Here is a 20,005-nt window from a genome sequence, read left to right as displayed (position 1 = left end):
CAGCTGGATAGAACACAATAGCGCTGCGGCTGGATACCGACCATGATGAATTTGTTGGCAGCTGAAATGAGGGATGAGTGGACGGGTTTATGCACTCATACAAAGCAGCATTTAATTCTCAAAAAGCTTAACTAAAGGTTGCAGTTTAAAATTATAGTAATAACAAGAAGAAAACATATTTTGGTCACTAGAGATCTCTTCAAGAGATTTGAATTGTTAGTGAACGCAGCTGGTTGGTTGGTCGGTATTAAATGGTACTTTTTTTTTTTGCTAGGCCCCAGCCTCAACATGCCCCTCATCTCATCCTCAGGCCACAAGAAGGAACAACAATCAACTCTTGAAATACTTTGGATTGGATCACTGTTGTGTTATGCGTAATGCGTCTCTTCTAATAAAGTAAATGTTAACTACGACCCTCTCTCGACAGAATCTTTCAGCTTATTGTTTCCAGATGTAGCAGATGTTGTAAACAAAGCAAATTCATCAAAGATGGGCATTTATCTATTAGCAGGCAACATCAAAGTACTTGAGCACCTATTGTGCAAAACACAGCATCCAAAGTCACAACCTAATTACAAGAAGTTTTATTTCTCTTCCTAAACATCTTCCACTATGTTGCCTTAACTATTTCTTCACCTTCTCACATCCAACCAAAGAGCGAGATGTCATTACCTGGCCATGCCAAGACTGGAGAATCCCGCTGGGACAATGAGAACATCAAGGCGTGGAAAGGGGTGAACCCCCAGAACAGTGTAGGCTGCAGCCAAACAGCCAGGCAGTAGCTTGAGAACGGCCTGAAAAGAAAAATAACATGACCTTCAAAACAATTCACAATTCCAAGATTTGCCTAAACTGGATATAAACTTGTCTGCGAAATCAGACTTGAATTCATGAAGACATCTGTTTGTACTTTCATATGCACCATTTGTTCTAGCAGCTCCAGATTGATGTTTTAGAACAATTAAAACACATTTTCAATTTAATTTAAAGTGAGTGTGCACTGTAAAATACAAAAGCACTTATTTTTGTGCTAATTTAGCCACCAACAGTGTTGTAGTGTATGTGTGGCTCAAATCTTAACGTTATTTATGGTGTTGAGAATCCCTTTTCTCGAGAAAGTGGACGGACCTAAAATGTTTAATCTAAAACAACAGTTTTCTTTCTATAAAAGACAATCTTGAGAAATCTGTAAAACACATTACTTCTTAGTTTATCAGATCTGTCTGTCCAGACCTCCTGTATGAATAAAATGGAGGCTAAATGTCTTAAATATAGATAAAAGCTGTCCATCAATAGTAAGGTCAGCTTTTTGTCATCAAAATGCTCAGAAAATGACAACAGAGATCAGCATCACAAGGACCTTAAATTACAGCTGCTTTGATGATTTCAAGATTTACTTTTGGGCCAAAAATGATCCCGATGAAAGAGAGCAAGAGGAGTTTATGATTCACTGCTGAGAGCAACAGAGATGTTATAGTGCCACTTGGGAAGCTCGTTCATCTTTATTCATTCAGAAGTGCAGAACAGACACAAGCCTCTGATGACATTCCAATTAGAAATTCCAAATTGACAATGAGTAATAGTTTGAGTGACATGGAATGTGAGTATACTTGTGCATTATCATTCTACTAAAAGATCATTGCAGGATGACACTGACTAAATATAACCTTCACATATAATTAGCTCAAATCTCTTTGTCGGAACCCCACCTGGGCCTTCTGCAGCAAAGAAACCGGGCCAAACACACGGTGCGGAATCGCCCGCTGGGACCTAGCCGACCACTGAGTAAATCGGCAAGGGTAGTCGCCGTGGGAACAAAAGATGCCTTCATCCGCCATGCCTAAATAATCAGTTGCAGAGCGGCCTTCGTCTTCGAGGGAAGAGTGAGTGAATGCTGGGCAGATGGTCGCGGCTCCACTGTAGCAGATTAAAACAGTGGAAACGGTTTAATCAAAGGTTAACATTCATTATTTGTAATTTTACAGATTGAAGTGACTTTGAGCTGTCCCAAGTAGTAATAAATGAGCCTCATCTCTGTGTATTTAGCATGAAAAGGAAAGCAGTGTGAATATATCACAAAAACCAACCACAACGATCCAAAAAATATTGCATACTGTCATGTGATCCCCTTTCATCTAAATCCACCGAACACTTGCGCCATCCTCAGTCTCAGGAATGTTCCAAACTTTCAAGTGACATCCAAGTTTCTTTCCAGCCGTTCATTCAAAATAAAGGCCATCCTTGTAGAGGGAGGGCCCAGATGCATGCAGCTATACTTCACCCCGACTGCTGCTGAGGAAAAACCATGATGGGAGGAGGAGTATTACTGGAAACCACTGGCACACCTACCATCATGTTTGCCAACAGAGCAGGAGACCCGATCCTAACCCTTCCCTGCTCAAAGCAAGCCAGCACTTCTCTAATTCCTCAGCTCTATATTCCATACCTCTATAAAACTTTTGACAGCTCCACTATTTTTGTCTCTAGAGATTTTTTTTCCCCTGGGCAACGACTTTGCAAGTTTAATGTACTAGTCATAAAATTTGAATGAGTGCTGCACCTTATCCATCGTATAAACCATTTTAACATTTTTTTACGATGGAATATTGCAGGGACAGGCAAATCTAGAGGAAAATTAATAAAATACCTGCTATCCTGCACTGGTGAGCCCGTGGCTACTTTAGCCGTGGAGCATTCAAGTCCAGACACAAGCTCTGCCTCAGTCCAATGTCTGGGTTCCGCCCTGAGTTTGGCTGTCTTGCCCCAATCTGCCCCTTCCCCTAGACCTTCTCCCGACTCCAGTGGAATTTCTGCTGTGACTTGTTGCCAGTGCCCCACTGCCAAGGTGAATGTGGAGGCAGGCATTGGCATGGTGACATAGTAATTCCAGATTAAGAACCCTGCAGAGAAAGTTACAAATGTAAAAAAAAAGAAAAACAGCGCAAAGGGTTTTTTTGTGTTTAAAATGACAAAGACTGGCTCACTTGTGTCCTCGTCATTGATCGGAGGAGTTTCTTCCTCCCCGCTCATCAAAACCAAACAGTCACAGGGGGCTCTTATTGTTGCCTGCCACGTCGACAGGGCAACCGGCGGCTCCTGGCAAGGGAAGAGGGCTCGGTTGTTGATGGGAGAGCCGGCAGTGTAAACACATACCCTGGAAGGGTAAACAATGGTAAACTATAAACAACCCTCATTTCATTTCTAAAACACACACACAAACACACACACACACACACACACACACGCACACGCAGGCACACCACAATAAAACAGCCTGAGGCATGTTTTTCTGAATTAAAGCATCGGAATTATTGTTTTCTTACACTGCAAGTTTAGACTATTACATTATAAGTCAAGCAGGAGAAAATGCAGCAGATGTGCCACTTCGAAGAGGGATCTTAACCAAAGAACACAACAACTTTGAGTCTTACCTGTTGTCCTGGTCTTTGGTCCACCGTACTGATCCTCCCAAGGGTTTCGTCTCATAGCAGATCCTCAGAGCACGTGGAAACTCTAAAGGTGACGAAATGCCTATTTTTCTCACCTGCACACTCCATTGATCTCTATAAAAATGCAAAGAGCTGCCGTCCTGAACACCAGGGGCATGGCTGCTAAGCAAATAGAGCTGGTGTTTCTGTTTCCATTGGCTGGATGGCATGGAGATGACATTCTGAACAAAGGCTGCTGACTTTAAGCTCCATGATGGGACTGCTGATGTTTCAGATGAGCTCCCTGATTGAAGGTCAGGCATGGATGACAAAGAGGAAACATCCACCTCTTCAACTTTGAACACATCGATGTCACAACAATCCAGGACCAAGGTAAAATCTTCATCACTGGTGTGTTCCCAACCAGGAGAGGACTGTAATGTTGCCCCAGATGAAACCTGGAATTTATCCAAGGTGTTTTTGTGTGACACACTTTTCCAAAAATTTCTTTCACTCTCCCTTTTCAGATTCGGATCTTGTATCGGACGCGCAGACCCGTCCCGACGTCCTCCAGCCTGAATCGGTCTAACTATTTCATTGTCATCCTCCTCAGAATTAGTCCCATCCGCAGGGCAAGGCTCGAGGAATAGAACAACACTACCGCTGATGACTTGCCGGTCAATATGGACAGCCAAGTTGAGCACATAATGTCTGACAAGTATGTGGTTTGTATTAGCTCGAAGCGGCAAGTCATCTGTATCAGGGTGAAGGTCCTTGCCTGGCTCCATGTCTGAACGATGGTGTTAGGGATGAATGAGTGGCTACACCTGAGAGACAAGTCCAAACCCAAAGGCTCATTAATTGGAAAAAAGTGCACCCGAATAAGTGTATGTAATAATCTGAGTAAGATCTGAATGTGTGTGCATCTATGTAATTCAAAACAAACTAGGTTTTATCATTATATAGCTTTGTTTGGGCTGAAGACAGTTACATATCTCAATATATTCAATGCATTTTCTTCATTTAAAAATCTCTTCAAATAACTGAAATTAAACCTATCATGTGATACGGGCAAAATGATTTTTTTTTTAAAAAGTGTGATTTTCCAAGTCATTAAAGACTAGATAGTCCAAAAGCCCTACAAGCACAGACGCATCCTGATATTAATGGGTAAAACTCTTAAACTCAAAAATCTCTTTAGCGGAATATATTCCCAGAGATTAATCTAAAGATCTTACTTGTACAAATTAAATTATGTCTAGACTGTAAAGTAATGTAAGTAAAGCTGGTACCCATTAACACACTCGGCTACATGGCTTTAGGGCACGATTTATCTCAAATTAACATTAGTGCTTTAAACTTCGAACTAACTATTCTGAGTCGAGAGACTGCACCACCATACCAGAGCTATAGCTAAAAATACTAATGTTTCTCTGTGTTTCACATTTACGAAACTATCAATAAAAGCAGCAACTGCCAAAATACTGCAAAACTTACAGTGACTTGATTCAGGTGTGGGGAAAAGCCACATTATCAACGCAGTGACAACTATCCTGTATGCATCTATCCGGCATGTTCGTGGACATGTTGATGTCGCGAAGTGATGACGTCATAGACACGCATTGTCAACAATCTGTAGTTCTTTCAGCCCACTGACGCTTTTAAAAATTGTACCTTATGTGGTAGTGTTATAAATTGCGCTTAACTGGTAAATAGACCGCATTTTCCTGATATCACCAACAATAACAGTAATTAATATTCCTTTTATTATGTTTAAGGTACCACTGCTAATTAGTACCATTAATAATAACAGATGATGCCAGGAAAATAATGAATATATATTAATTTTATTTAGGCATTTCGACAATAATATTATTACAAACTCCAATGTATTAAAGGTTAAAACATTTAGTCTTGCATTGCAGTCTTCTGTCACAGAATGCATCTAATATACTATATCTTCCAACACCAAAGTTCTGAAAATATGCTGCAGGTTTATATTGGAAAAACATTTTATTCACCACAATTGACTGTATACACAGTACAGTTTGAATAGCTCATTTAGCATTTTACAAACATTCAACAGTTCATAAATGTGATGTACCATTATGGAATTTGGAAAGAAAACGTACCAATTTTTAAAAAGCAATGTTTATTTTCTTTAAACACGGTATGAGCTGTAACATAAAACCAACATAACAAGCAGCTTCATGATATCATATTTAATACTGCCCAGATATTCCCCCTGGAATGCATTATTAAAAATATTGTGGCATTTGCTCAGATAACAATCTTAATTGAATGTGCTTAAATTTATTATGTTAATGTGTTTATTGTTAATGGAAACTTAAACTTGATACTGTGCGTCCTAAAGTTTCATTTAAAGATATCCATGGAAACTACACTTCGATTGGAAAATGAACATCGATTCACTAAATCCTGCATTTCAAGTTCATATTATTGCCATCACTCATCTAAAAAAATATTTACATATAAAATAAATTGTAATAGCTCTACTATATACAGTTTGTGGGTTTCGATGTAAACCATTTGTAATTTAGAGTCTCAGAGAAGTCTGTCTCTTACTGAAATTGCGTCTGATAATTCTCAAGCCAGTGCACATACTAATTGGCATATAGCAGGCATAATACCCAGAAAGGAGTTTCAAAAGCTCTGTAGCATCATTACTGCCAAGTACAAAGTGACTTCAATATGGCGCAAACGTCTTCGATGTTAGCCCACCTGCCAACATTACCTAAATCAACACAAACACATTCACACAATTATTTAGGCATATTTCCAAACTCTGAGTGTTATTGGCACGCATACAGGCCCTGGACCAGCAAGGACCTCAAAGAGGGAGCTTCTATCCACAGGAAATGTTTGCAGCATTTTAGGACTTGACTTGTTTGATAAAAGAAAATCACCACATGCAAAATACTTAAATTTCTGTATCGTAACCATACTTTTGCCTCCTGAGCCATCAGACAAAAATATAATAACAGTGCTAGCAAGTAGCAAAACCTGGGTTCCCTACGAAGGCTAAAGGTAGTGAAAAGGTTATCGCCAGCAACTGCTTCTTCTCGTTTTTCCTCTTTTTTTGGGGTTGTCTTCTTGTTTCCTCTCTGGGCCGTGTGACAGCCTACGCTTCATCTCCACAGTGCATTCTCTCGCTCAGATGATCTGTGTTGTCTCAGGAGTTTTCCTCCTGAGCTCTTCGGAAACTTAAACGCTTGAAGGAATCTCTGCAAGAAAGAGAAAAGAGTGGATGAGGAACGATTGTGTGAATTCTGATGCTTTACTCAGCAAAAATCATATCAAAGTCTTCGGGACACTGTGTATGTTCTTATCTAAATATGATACCACTTGACATTAGAGGTAAAGTTTCTCATGCATCGCTCAGCCTATAAAACACAACCAGCGCAGCATTGACACACTGTTCCTGGCGGTTCAATACTTGTGGAGGTCAGTGGATTTCTGCTCAACTCTATTTGCTGTCAATTTAAAAGAAAGCGATTGATACCGTGACGTGTTTGCTTTTCTGTCTGCTTTTTGTCATTTGCTGGCTTCGTTGACACCGTTTACCTGTTCTCCAGCCGGGGCCTGATGATGGGTTTATAGAGCTCGGGAATCTTTCTCTCCAGCATCGGCCTCAGGTTCTCTCTGAGCCGGTTGTAGTTCTTCTTCAGCTCCTGCTGGTACTCTTTCTGGTCCGATGTGATCAAGTGCTTGTTCTTCTCAACTGCCTCGCCGCATCTATTACACAGACAATCATTTTTACAATGAATATGGCATGAAAATGGAGAAATAATAAACCATTTGACCGTTCTGATGCCATAACCTCAAGCTTAAGACCAGCCTCAGCAATCATTCTGTGCAGACCAATCATGCACTAAATCCCCTCTATATCAAGACTATATCTTACTAGCATCCTCCTGTAATTATTTGACCCTAATTAGCTCCCCGTGCGTGAGCGAAAACTTCGCGAGTTAACAACACATTTGACTTCAAGGAGCCTGCCTGGAATAATAACTGCATTGTTGTGATCCAGACAGCCGCTTTGAAACAGTTAAATCAGAAGCGGAAGGTAAAAAGCTGAATTTTAAAGTACTAAATAAAAAAACAAATGTGTTCAAAGGACCCCAAGATGTGAAATTAACTACCAGGCAGGGAGTCTCCCCACAGACGGAAATAATAGCCAAACTGCAGCAATCTGCATAAAATCAGAGAGATTGGGGTGATTGCTAACACATGTCTTAGTCTATCTCTTGGCTTTTAATGGGTAGTATGGAAACCGTATAGCCAAGTAACAGTATACAGTAGATGCTTACAGCAAAAGATGCTTTACTTAAGTTCAGAAGGGCAAAGGCCAGGTATCACAAGTATCTACTAAAAACTGGTGCTCTGAGTTTTATGGCCTGATTGAGAGATAAAACAACTACAGTACAGCTATTTTTTGCAACTGGATTTGTTCAGATGTAAAGGGGGAATTTCAGCGGGGTTTCTGGTAACTTAATGATCAAACGACCCAATCTCAACTTCTCAAAAATGGCATCAACAAACCTCCCACTCTACATTAGATCTTATTTATCTTGACTCTGCATCACATGGAAAACTTTTTCAATTAATTTTTTTTTTTTGTGTGTGCTTCTTTGACTTTACCGTTTGACGGTTTTGTCTTAAATACTATAAGTGATATTTATTCATCTAACTGCTGTTCAGGGTTTTACTGTGACTTAACTTGCTTGTGACAGTTTGTAGTTGGTCACTGGTGTTCATTCTAAATGTCAAAAAGACTGAAACACAGGTTCAGGTCCAACACCTCTGCATTTAATTCAGAAAACAAACCTTACTCAAGGCAGTAAATATTTGCCAACGTGCTTGCAGAAATCAAGCCAGCTGGACTATGGCATGAGGGAAACAAAATGAAAACCACCTTTTGGAGGCAAACACATACCCAAGATATGACAGCTCAGGTTCAAACACAATATCTGTATTGTATACTGAAGGTATAATGAAACCTTTTTCAACAAACCTCAGGAACACCAGATGAAAAGGAGCCTAGTGAATTTATGAGCAAATCCATCACCCATACAATGTCTTACACTTTTCTCTTTTTTGGAGTGGATTCTTCAAATGAACACGTGGGATGTAAAATATCGCTTCCATCCCTGCAATCTGAACAAAGGTCTGCTTTAAACAGCAGGATGTCTATCTCCATCAGTCGCGAATGTCTCCCAGACTCTTTCATCTTCCTGCAGCAGGTGTATACATGAAGCAGCCTGGAGAAGACTTTAGCCAGTATATCTCCTAAAAATACTGCTGTTTCTACGTTAAAAAAAACCCTTTTTGAAGTGTTAATGTAACTTCCACTGAGTGCTCGGTACTAGTTATAATGAAAAATGCTGTTGTGATGTTTTTTTAGTCTCACTTCTGCCTGTATTCTGTAGAACTTGAAGGAGTGTCTCTAGTAGGAGGTCTTTTTTTTTTTTTTTTTTTTTAGAAAAAAGTATTCTCACCTCATTATGAACTCTTTAAAACAGAGACGCAGTTTGTTGTGGTGACGAAAGAGCTTCGGGTCTGCTGGGATTTCATTCAGAAAGACCTGCGCCACCTCCAGCGGGCCCTACAACAAAGATGGGGTGAAGAAAGAAAGGACAAATACAAATGCACAGCGTTAGACAGCCAAAAAATTCAGAAAACAGAGGAAGGGCAGAAAATGACTTCCTATCAGAATGCTTACTACTGCACCAGCACCATAAAGTAGATATCAGATCGGAGAAGGGGCCACGAATTGCCCCCTGTATGGTTAATGTTACCACTGAGCCTGCATACATCCACCATTTGTCTCCAATTTGCCCAGTATGAGATCTTGTTATCCTAACTTATATTCATCATAAGACCACAGCACGCTTGTCCAGTGCCTGAACCTCGACAGGCTCAGTTAAACAGCCCTGATTATCATAAACGGGCCACAGCGCTGGGTCTGAGCTGCAGACACAAACATAGAAACCCAACCTCCTCTGCTGATTATGCTCAAGAGTTATATGTTTACAGTGCTGCCGAGCATTAGCGTTGTGTATACAACCATCGCATTGTAGCAAAGGACCTGTCAGATTAGACACTGGAAGATAAAGCATAGTGGGTGGCAGCTGATATGCTGTAGCCTAGCTTCATCATTACTCCAATATTCACCATGCTGGCAGGACCTGGAAGCTATCAGATCAAAGAGACCTCCGGTTCAGTGTGGCGTGCAGCGGAGACATGAAAGAAAGCGGGTCCATGAATTGACGTTTTAACAAAATCAGAGGAAAAGCAAAGGAAGGATTAAGGTTATGGATGAGGCGGAAGCCTTTGATGTGTGATCAGTGTCACATCCCCACCTGCATTGGCCCACTACAATGAAACATATAAATGTGATAAGATAGAGGGAAATTATAGATAAATAGAATAAATAGAGGGATATTATCCTAGTCCCCCCCACATCCCTGTGCCAAAACGCACATTTAACAGGAACTCTTGGGAGGATGAAGAGACCACAAGGGATACAAAGATCAATCATTTTGGACCATCATTTGGTTAAACAGGCTGCTACAATGGCTGCGTGCCATGGCCCTTGTTCTCATACCTGGTTAACAGTGGCTCCCACAGAGCCCTGCAGTAGCATCTGTAACATCTTAGCATCAGGTTGCTCTCGATGTGTAGCCACTGCCAGCTCTTTTGTCTTCTTTTGCATGTCCTCTATGGCTACTTCAATAGGAGACAGGTCGAACTACAAGCAAAACATTAAGTGTTGTAATAAAAGACCTGCACAACAATCGAACAATGCACTGCGTCTTCGACACTTGCCTCTTCCTTCTGGATGACGTTGATGCGAGTCTTCACGTAGGGAAAGGCGTGCAAGGTGGTGAGGATGGTCTTCCTCTTGTATTGCTCATTGAGTTCACCTCGCGGCCGTCCGCTCTTGGTAAAAGGCGTGGTGTACATGAAGCGCCGCAGGTTGAAGTTCTTCTCGAAGTTTGTGAGTCGGTCTTTCATTTCATAATCATCAAAGTAAGGCTCCACGTAAGTGATCTGGATGTAAGCCTGGAAGAGTGATGGGGCCTACTGTTTACTGTCAGTCCGTTGATTTATGGAACATAATCAATATGATTTTTACCAAGACGTAATTTTCGGACATATAGGATACAGCTTTACCTTGTTAGGATTGAGTTGCTTTCTGTTCACGGGTGTAGAGTCCTTGATCATCACCAGTGTTTCGTCTCCAAAGCACTGGCTGTAAAAGTTCTAGTAGAAAGAAAACAGCAGTTTGAAATTTCAAATGTCAAAAAAAAATGCTGGCCAAAGAGCAGGCACATTCAAACAGTTTTGACTGGGGAGTCATTGATTTGTTTCAGTTAAAAGTGAAGCTGACACCATTTTGCCTTCCTTACATATTTTCATCCTATAATTAATTTCACATTTCCACACTCTCTTCAGACTCAGTAGAACCAGATGGATGATTGCAAAGTGTTGCCCTTATTCCCATACCTCCAGCCGGTGTGATATCTCAGGCAAATGTGTGATGCCTGGCTCCTTGTAAATGAATTCCCGTTCGTCCAGGTCACCAAATGTGGCCCCATAAAACCCTACGCGAAAGTAGGTCCCAAACATTCTCTTATGGCCCTTGAGGGGGAAAATAATATAAGAATTTTTCAATACAACAGCATCACATCTGTAAAAATGCCTTATGCCACTGTAAAAATAGATAATCTACAGGGATTGCTGTGAAGAATTCAGAAGCCCTCTTGGCTAATTAAATCACTGCCAAACCCAAATGTAATGTTCATTAGCTCTTTTTAAGGTTTTAAGTTATAATTTAACATGACAGGTTCTATGTAATTGAGAAATGCTATGTAGCTCTGACCCCACCTGACCAATGACAAAATATAAATCTTATTTTTAATCTGATCCCCAATGAACAAAACCAGATGAGCTTCTGTGACAGTGTTACCTTCTGGAGGATGTTATCAAAGGCTCGCTTCAGTTTGTCATGCGTGGATGCCAGTTTTCTGAAATCCCTGTGAGCCTCCAGGATGGGGATGATGATCTTGTACACCTCATTCACTGCCTCGTAGAGACTGCCCTGTAGAGAGTTTCAGGTTAAAAAGGGCAGCGCCAAACCTATAAATAATACTTCATTTCCACACAGCCAACTCTGGGAACTCTGTGAGGTCGATGGTCAATTAAAATCACTGACAAAATTGAAAAAAACCTCAAAACAACTGTAAGCAGTTGTTCTACAGTTCTTTTAATGATGTATATTGCAATTTTCTTTGCTTCTTCATATATTTTAAGCAGAAATTCCTGTTTTAATCAGTGTTGGAAATGCTAAAGAATGATAATCCTGAAGCAGCTATTCTATATATGGGATTAAATAGGCTCATTTCACTGATATTATGTGATGTACAATAATCAGTATTGAACATTAGAGTTAAATTTTAGCTGACCTTAAAGATTGTATTTTGTAATTATAAACAGGGATGCAAAGTGATCATTTCCATCCACAGATTTATAGAAAGAAATTACACACGAGAACCCTGCTATTTCAGAAGCATTGCATATAAACTGTTTTGTTGGCTCACAGTGCTGAAGAGCTCGGCAGCCTGCTCCAGCAATCCCACCAGACCACTCTCAGTGAAGTAGCGACCTGAGCAAACACCGTCCTCATCTGGGGACAGGATGTCATCTGACACCGCTGACTCCTCGAGTACATTGGGGGAGATGTTCTGAGAAGAAAAACAGCAGCCTAATCAATCAATTAGCTGCCTTAATCAGATAATCAATGACATGGCTGACTTTAAAACGGGGAACAAATTTGATGACATCCAGTCGATGACCTGCTGACTCTAGGTTATTGCATCTTGTACAATGTGTGCCACAGAGCTCCTATGTAACATCATAAACATATTTACTGTTGTAGCTGTGTGTTATTAAATCAGATCAGTCGCTTTATTCCCACAGCAGCACGTTTGCCTTTCCTCCATTTCAACATCAAACACAGCATGTAATGTCGCGGTGCCCGGGGACTGTAATTCTACAGCATGTTAGTGATACGAGTTCACAGCTCCCCCCTCTGGACAATCCCATCCAAATTTAGGAGATGGATTGTGTTTGGATTATGTGTTGAGCGTGGAAAGATTTGCTTCTGATCAACTAAACAGCCATCAGTCAAGGAAAATGTTTACTTGCAGTGTCTGGTTCAACACGCTCACTATCTGGCCACATACTAATAATTGTACCGGTGTTCTCTACCTGAAAGGTGACACTGCCAACGGGAAGGTACTTGTGATCCTCCAGCATGCTTAGATACTCTGCCACCAGGGCAGCAGCATGAACCAGGCACATCGCTGCCTCTGTGTAACACTTCCTGTTGTTGTGCTTCTCTGCCATGTTCTGCAGCCAGGTGAGACGCAGATCAGGAGACGTCTGGTAGCCTTTTGCGATCCTAAAAGAGGGGGAAAGGAGGTAGCCGTCTTTAAACGCTCTCTTTGGCAGTTCAAAAGAAGGAAGAAAAGAGCAGAGATGAAAAGTATTACATTGAAATATTCAGCAGGTGCAGAATGTCAGATGTTAGAGGTCGCTGCTCGGCAGGACCAAAAAGCATCAATTTGTATGAACCTGGAAACTTGCACATGTGGCACTTTGCACCCCACTACAGTTCTTGGGAAAGTCGTGAGTTAATATTATAGTCTGACATATTTTTGCAAATGAAAACATTTTCAGAAAATACTTTACTTTTGATTGTAATGACAGAATGGGACTAAATCTGAACCAGTTGATTCATTAACCAAGCGGTGAGCCATTAATCTATAATTACTAATGATTTCAAGCATCTGGAGGCCAAATGTCTCGAGCATCAGTGACTTGTGTGTGTTTTGGGGGGGTTGGATGTTGGCTGATTTGAGGTTAGTGTGTGAAGCTAATGGGTCGTAGTGTGCAACTGCCAAAAACCGAGCAGATGTCTGTGACCATAACCTAAACAGAAAGGTGCATGATAAATGACATATCGAGGTGACATTAGAGCATGTTGAGGTGAAATGCCTGAATCAACATTCAGCACATGTATGCCGTCTTTGTCTGAAGGTTTCCACCATCCCGTTCTCACACATGCAGACTCACAGTGTTCGCATTTGCATGTACACAAAGCGAGATCAGAGGACTAAACTGCTACCACATGGTTGCCATAGTGAGGACACTAAATAGAGGCAAAACAGCCTTGGCCACAGAGAAATGGGAACCAGCAGTGTACAACACGCAGGAGGGTGCCTACAGACAGAGAGACCTGGGGACAGCATCTTGACAGTGTCTCACCTGTACATGAGGTCCATTAGCATTTCAGGATCTTCCTGGAACTCCCTCATCTTCACTGTGTCTGACAAAATACTGTTGAGGTTTCTTAGAAGCTCATCGACCTGAGAATACAAAAGACACAAGTCAAACGCATGAGCAGTTTGAGCGCAACGGTCGCTCATTTCTGTGCGTATTGTGCATCAGTTTATACTTGTGAGGGCAGCTGAGTGTTGTGCATCTCGGTGTCCTCCTCTGCGTAGGCAAGGATGGTGCGGAGGGACCGTCTTAGGTATTCTTCCTGGAAGTCCGATGACTTACCCACCAACGAGGCCAGAGACATGGTGACCTGCATCTTCACTCTGGAGAAGTTCTAATGGATGAGACCACAGGTCAGTGCTTTAAAACTTCCAGTATTTATTTTGCCACATGATATGGATATTATTTTTTATTTTTCTTGTGTTAGCCTTTAAATGTTTAAAGTGGGCTTGAAAAGAGGCAGAAAAATGATGTGTGGAGCCAGTCACGAGCGAGGACACGACCCATACTGCAGAGTTGTTTTTGCGTCGTTTCCTTCCTCAGTATTTGTCCATTGTTTCCTCCTCTCCTTTGTGTCTCCATCCTTCACGCAACTTGTTCTAGATAACAGGCCTGAAAAACTCCCATCTATCCTCCGAACCGAGCATGTGTGCAGCGAGTGTGCTGCTGTATGTGCCAAATCTCATCTATCTCCAACATGACCAGCAAAGCGGGAAATGATCTCCTATTAGCAGCGACATAATCACCCATGGATCATCTCTACGGCCCCATTCTGTTCAACTGAGCATGGAGCCAGAGCCCAACCACCTATCACTGCCCTCTTACTGTGTGTGCATGTCAGATGTTGCAAAAAGTCAACAGATAACCCTAGTTGTCTCTCTTTCTCCTCCATTAGGCTCTTTTCTCATGCATTCTTTCCACCTTTTTTTAAAATCCTCTTTTAACCACATGTATGTGTTTGGCGAGTCCCATTTATGTAAATAAAGCCAGTGCTTTTTATTACAACATCTCAAATGAAAGACAGAGAGAGAAAGAGAGAAATGTTTGTGATCCGGAGAGCAAGCTGGGGGTGGATGAAGGAATAAAAACATAAACAAAGGAAGAGGTAGAGCGCAAGCACCATATGAATGAGTCATGTGGTTGCTACACGATTTCAGATCACAGCTTCCTCTGTGTACTTCATATAAACAAACATATGCTTGGACAGGCAGATGGGAAATACTCTCTTTAAATTGGCGATAAGTGTGTGTGTGATTCGAGTCTGACTTTGATTAAACACACAGTAAACACAGGAAAAACTGACCACAACAGGAGTTATCATGCTAGCAGGGAAAAAAGGGGGAAAAAATCCTTATTTTAGATCTGGTTCCGATCTTTTTTTAACTCTCCCAATCACTTCTCCACCACTGTAAAAAACAAAAACAAAAAACAACACTTCTCTATCTCTTCCTTTGCAACCCTTTAATAATGTCTACTGTGCTTTAGACACATATACTTACACATATGTAGTGGAACGCACCGGCAGAGGGCTGGCTGTCATTAGTTAAAGAGGGGAAGGAACATGCAAAAGCAGACAATGATAGATCGCTGTGCGCTCTACTCAGAAGCACATCCTTCAGCACAAACTTTTCTGCAGCACTCTCAAAATAGACATGGAAAAGATATTATAGTAGAGCAGAAAAGGCAATGTGGAGAACGGATGCACGTGACTCTCAAGATTACAGGTGCGTTCCCGACTCCAATCAAGTGTGAATTCAATTCCAATTGAATCAAATGTAAGTGATGTTTCCTCGGACATCTCAGACATTAAATGTTAAAATAAATGCGTCCTTGCTTTGGGGTTGTTTCTATGACCTGTTTGTCCTTGTGTGTCATTGTGTGTGAGCTTACGTTGGCATTGCTGTAGCTATATCTCATGATGAGATAGAGGGTGGCGCAGGCCTGACTCCTGTTCTCATCCACGGGACTGCTGCAGTACTGGAGCACCTTCTGGCACAGGTCTGCACACTGCTCTGCCTCCTCCTCAAATAGCAGGTCTCCAAACTGCACACACCCAGAAACATGTCGACACGTGCAATGACGCATCGGCGGTTCAGGCTCGTGTCAAGCTTAGAACGGCTAGCAATCAAGACACACAGATATATATTTATATATTATAATGACAGTAAAATACCTTAATGACAAGTGCTCTGAGTGTGCTGAAGGTGTGGGAGAGAAAAGTAGTACTCTGATTGCAGGTGAGAGAGTGGAGTAGCACCTTCAGCACCCCACCAACCACATTGTCTTTGCACTCAGATAGTGGCACCGCCTGGACGCACAACAGAAGAAGAAGAAAGACTTAATAATATGGGATACATGATGAGCTCTGATTAGATTTCAGGCAGCCGAATAATCATCTTCCGCTTGCTTCCAGTATAAACGATACTTCACCTGAACGATGGTTTCCAGCATGTCCAGCACGATTAAGTTGCACTCCGTAGCCAAGTTTCCACTGATCAATGCCTCCTGGTCTAACTCTGCTTTGGTCCTGATGGAGGATGGTGAGAGCAGGTCATGACAGACATAGATGTTGAGAATAAATCTGAAAACCACGTATGGACTACTCACTTATCGTGTTTGTCATTAGTCTGTCTCCACTGAGTGAGGTCTTTCCTCCATCGCAGGTTTTCTCTTTGGCCCATGGTTCTGTCCATTCCTGTGGATTCAAGGAGAGACACGTGTGACACCAGTAACTTAACATAAAACATCGTTTATTTTTGTTTCCTTCTTTTTCTTGACAGCCATTGCCGAGACGTGTGGCCATGGCATTAATGGTTAGACGAAGGTTTAGGCAGAAAAAGATCTGTAGACTCATTAACTTTAAAGGTATTTTGTGTTCAGAACTTTCTGAGGCACCCTACCACCAACTCGTTTCATCATTTCGCCACGGGCTCCCATTCCTCTCAGCAGAGCTTCTTCCAGCTGCAGCTTGGCCTGGTGAGATTTTTGCAAGGCCTGGGTGCTCACTTTGTCAGTGCTCTGTTTACCCTGCGCCAAAAAAAGTAAACAACACACAAAAAGTCTACAGTTACACAATATTCCGCAATAACTCCTGCAATTACTGTTCATCTGCCCGGTAAATATACAGTAGATCCCCACGCGTATGCTTCAGATTTGAATTCCATTTTTACACAGAAACAAATGGCTGCAGAAACGGCACAGATGTGGAACAACACAAACACAAGTTGACGCAGGAGTAAACCGACCTTATACTCAAAACATGACACGCAGATAGTGAGGAGCTCCAGAAGCTTGCCGAGTTGTGAGGGAGGCATATCAACCGTCCAACGCTGGATCAGACTCCTGTCAGCGTTCTTCATCACCCACAAGAAACACACCAGCAGATTCCGACTGGTGTCTGCGGGAAGGGTGGCTATGGTTTTACCCTGCTGGGAAGAGCAGGGCACACGTGAAATGTATTTTAAAATTACCTCATGTCTCACAGCAAAAATATTTGACCACGAAACATTTCTTTCATCACTCACTACCACATTTAGAACACCGATTGTCTGCTGCCATAGCTACCGACATACAGTGGTGGAAAAACTACCTTAAAATCATATTATTATTATGAAATATTATATATCCAATAGATATATTGGAAATATATTTTTTGTGTTATAAAGGGTGTGGCTGCATTAAACAGATATGAACAAATACAAAGGGTTACAAAGTTCTTTTAAAAACTAAAAACTAAATCCTTGACAGTTTCTAAATGTATCTTTGCATCGGCATCAACATGCGGTCAAAACCAAAAAATAAATAAATAAATGATCCCATCCTCAAATTAATATTTAGAAGTTCTGCCATTAAAACGTGCTACTGTGTGATGATGGTGCTTTTTTCTGCTACCATATATAAATCACTTTACTGTCATTGGTGTGATGATGAACTGCTACTTTTGGGAACTGCTGTGGCTTCACCTTTAATAAAAGTGTCCATTAACTTTCTTGCTCTGGGTGCCCCACCTAAAACCTGGGTTTTAGTTTCCTTTCATAACAGGAACCTGTGGGATTTTGCTGGAACCAACCATTTCTGCTGCTGAGAATAAAACTGTCAGGGAACCTGGTTTGAAAATCTGCTTTTGCGCAACACTGTCGGATGGAATTGTTTACTAAGAACTGATTTATGCCTTAAAAAGAGAGCGAGAGAGAATATGGGAATGGCAGCTCTCAGTTTTAGTACCAGTTTTGTTGCTGTAGCTACATTTGATGGATGTGTTCGTCAGGGAGAAAGGCTCTGTTCACTTATGAAGGCAATGCCTGCCATAAACCATCTCCTACAGATGTGTGTGTAAGCGTGTGCATGTGTGTAAGTGGAGGAGAAAGAGATTTTTCAGAATGGATGAAACGAATGTGCGGCTTTGACAGCTAATCAATCTATCTCAGTGAAGCTCGCCTGTTTGGAAGCAGCATCCATACCGCACATGTACACATTTAAACTCTCATAACACTAAAAGCTAACAATAATCACAATTACAATCACAATTGTTGGGAAAAAGAAAAAAAAATGCTTTGAAACTTCACCATTGAGGCCAAGGACACAAGTACATTGCGCCCCAGCGTGTTAAAGGGATTCCCAGCAATTGCCATGGCAACAGACTGATTGATAGGTGGGACATTTTCAAGGTCATCCTCCGGTCCCCCCGTCTTGTTTTTCCCTCCACGTGCCTCAGAAACTACAGGCAGAAAAGAGGGGTTGCGACGGATGAAGCGTGTCAGAATCAATTACAACTTATAGTGTGAAAAATGTTTTGGCACGACTGTCTTCTGAACCATAAACACGTGTCAACTATGATTTCCACAAATCTAAACTAGAACACAGTGTGTTGAACATCCTTCTTCTGAGAACTTGTTATTACTGCCCTCACTGTACTTATCTAAGCAAAATAGAGATGTTTTTGCTCAATTTAATCCTCCTGCTTTGACTCATTATTGTACTCCCACTTGTGAAAATAGCCGGAGGTAATGAAATGACAAAGTCATCAACACTTGTGTGCATTGCTAAATGTAGTCATTGATTTATGTCTTTTTTGTGCATTTACCAGTAAAGTCCAAATAGTTAGTGGAGTCGATTATAATGCCCACCAGGGGGAGGTAGAGAGCAGCCACCTTGGCTCTGATCTCCATCTTGACGCATCGATGGTCCAGGTCATGAGAGCACAACAGGCTGTAGATGGCATTGATGGCCTTTCTCTGGACTTTTCCCCTGTCAAGACATGTTTAATTTATTCCTAAATCCATTCATTTGATTGAAATGGACAACTCAGATATTTACAGAGCTGCAGAAGTATAGCACAGAGTCCTCCATACCCTTCTGATTCCATGTCTAGTGCAGCACTGAGCTCAGTTAGCAGCAGACCGGCGAGGTAGTGCTGCTGCTTAAATTCATGAGAAAGTTCAAACAACCCCAAAATCCTCTGCTGCTCCTGGAAACTGCATGAGCCGGAACTCTGACCGAAAAGTTGATAGAAAACAACGACACCCAAGAGATGAGCCCCAGCAAGAACTTGGGCAAGATTATCGCCCTCATAAAAAGACCTCATATCTACATTTTTGCTCTACTCATGACTCAATCTTGTGATGAATATGCAGGTGAAGATGGCAGACCTGTGAGGAGATGGATGGGCATGGTGAGGCAGGAGCAGACGCAGGGCTGCTGAAGAAGAGGCTCAGGTTGAGGTAGTGCTCATGACTGCACAGGATCCGCAGGAATTCCAGACGCATGCTGATCAAGGTTGGCATGCATACGCTCTTAGCAGACATCTGATGGGCATACAGTGAAATAAAGCATGAACAAAACATTGCTTGTTTTTTTCTATAAAGAGACCTTTCACATGGAAAAACAATCAGTGGTTAAAATCTAAAGAAATAAAGAATTATTTGTCTGTTTTTTTACCTGGTTGCAATAATTTTTCACCAGCTGAAAGACAAATCCTCGGTCCATGAGAGACAGCAGGTCGTAGAGGAAGAACGCTAAGCTGATATTGACTTTCTCAGCTTGTTCCACTTCCTGAAAGAACGATGAATAACAACCATCAACCAGTAGCTGCACTAGGTGGATGACCATCTAGATGTGAGCCTTCTGACATGACAGACGAACTGTAATTAACACCTTCAAGTCCCTGTTAGAGAACACTGGCACACCTCAGGTGAACAGGATGAACACAG

General features: G+C 41.6%; 2 protein-coding genes across 8 annotated transcripts in view; both read right to left on the bottom strand.

Annotated features, from left to right (window-relative positions):
* aopep (aminopeptidase O (putative)) overlaps nucleotides 1-5,034 on the bottom strand; it is a 53,402-nt gene extending 48,368 nt beyond the window's left edge. For 3 of the 5 annotated variants that reach the window (XR_008950751.1, XR_008950752.1, XM_057034140.1), the window contains exons 1-5: nucleotides 3,432-4,255; nucleotides 2,985-3,154; nucleotides 2,648-2,900; nucleotides 1,710-1,917; nucleotides 673-794 (exon numbers count right to left, since the gene is read on the bottom strand). Coding sequence is in view for 3 of the 5 variants with exons in the window: in XM_057034140.1 (XP_056890120.1) it covers nucleotides 673-794; nucleotides 1,710-1,917; nucleotides 2,648-2,900; nucleotides 2,985-3,154; nucleotides 3,432-4,216 (1,538 nt within the window). In the remaining 2 variants the exon portion in view is untranslated. Of the gene's footprint in view, nucleotides 1-672; nucleotides 795-1,709; nucleotides 1,918-2,114; nucleotides 2,249-2,647; nucleotides 2,901-2,984; nucleotides 3,155-3,431; nucleotides 4,256-4,925 lie in introns of those variants that run through there. The other 2 variants (XM_057034139.1, XM_057034141.1) reach the window with 2 other exon arrangements.
* Nucleotides 5,035-5,256: 222 nt separating this feature from the next.
* The window catches only part of dock8 (dedicator of cytokinesis 8), a 37,218-nt gene continuing 22,469 nt past the window's right edge, over nucleotides 5,257-20,005 (bottom strand). For 2 of the 3 annotated variants that reach the window (XM_057034136.1, XM_057034138.1), the window contains 23 exons: nucleotides 19,734-19,847; nucleotides 19,445-19,600; nucleotides 19,148-19,287; nucleotides 18,880-19,043; nucleotides 18,362-18,513; nucleotides 17,042-17,224; nucleotides 16,697-16,823; nucleotides 16,404-16,491; nucleotides 16,227-16,323; nucleotides 15,970-16,104; nucleotides 15,687-15,839; nucleotides 13,972-14,130; nucleotides 13,782-13,882; nucleotides 12,723-12,915; nucleotides 12,053-12,196; nucleotides 11,422-11,553; nucleotides 10,959-11,093; nucleotides 10,626-10,715; nucleotides 10,278-10,514; nucleotides 10,057-10,200; nucleotides 8,948-9,054; nucleotides 7,014-7,184; nucleotides 5,257-6,673 (listed from right to left, as the gene is read on the bottom strand). In XM_057034136.1, the coding sequence (XP_056890116.1) occupies nucleotides 6,622-6,673; nucleotides 7,014-7,184; nucleotides 8,948-9,054; nucleotides 10,057-10,200; nucleotides 10,278-10,514; nucleotides 10,626-10,715; nucleotides 10,959-11,093; nucleotides 11,422-11,553; nucleotides 12,053-12,196; nucleotides 12,723-12,915; nucleotides 13,782-13,882; nucleotides 13,972-14,130; nucleotides 15,687-15,839; nucleotides 15,970-16,104; nucleotides 16,227-16,323; nucleotides 16,404-16,491; nucleotides 16,697-16,823; nucleotides 17,042-17,224; nucleotides 18,362-18,513; nucleotides 18,880-19,043; nucleotides 19,148-19,287; nucleotides 19,445-19,600; nucleotides 19,734-19,847 (3,174 nt within the window). In that variant the 3' untranslated portion in view covers nucleotides 5,257-6,621. The remainder of the gene's footprint in view (nucleotides 6,674-7,013; nucleotides 7,185-8,947; nucleotides 9,055-10,056; nucleotides 10,201-10,277; nucleotides 10,515-10,625; nucleotides 10,716-10,958; nucleotides 11,094-11,421; nucleotides 11,554-12,052; nucleotides 12,197-12,722; nucleotides 12,916-13,781; nucleotides 13,883-13,971; nucleotides 14,131-15,686; nucleotides 15,840-15,969; nucleotides 16,105-16,226; nucleotides 16,324-16,403; nucleotides 16,492-16,696; nucleotides 16,824-17,041; nucleotides 17,225-18,361; nucleotides 18,514-18,879; nucleotides 19,044-19,147; nucleotides 19,288-19,444; nucleotides 19,601-19,733; nucleotides 19,848-20,005) is intronic. The other variant, XM_057034137.1, reaches the window with a different exon arrangement.

Source organism: Takifugu flavidus, chromosome 5, assembly GCF_003711565.1.
Source record: "Takifugu flavidus isolate HTHZ2018 chromosome 5, ASM371156v2, whole genome shotgun sequence".
Taxonomy (NCBI): domain Eukaryota; kingdom Metazoa; phylum Chordata; class Actinopteri; order Tetraodontiformes; family Tetraodontidae; genus Takifugu; species Takifugu flavidus.
The sequence above is the reverse complement of the archived record's forward strand: the minus strand, read 5'-3'. Positions and strand labels throughout refer to the sequence as shown.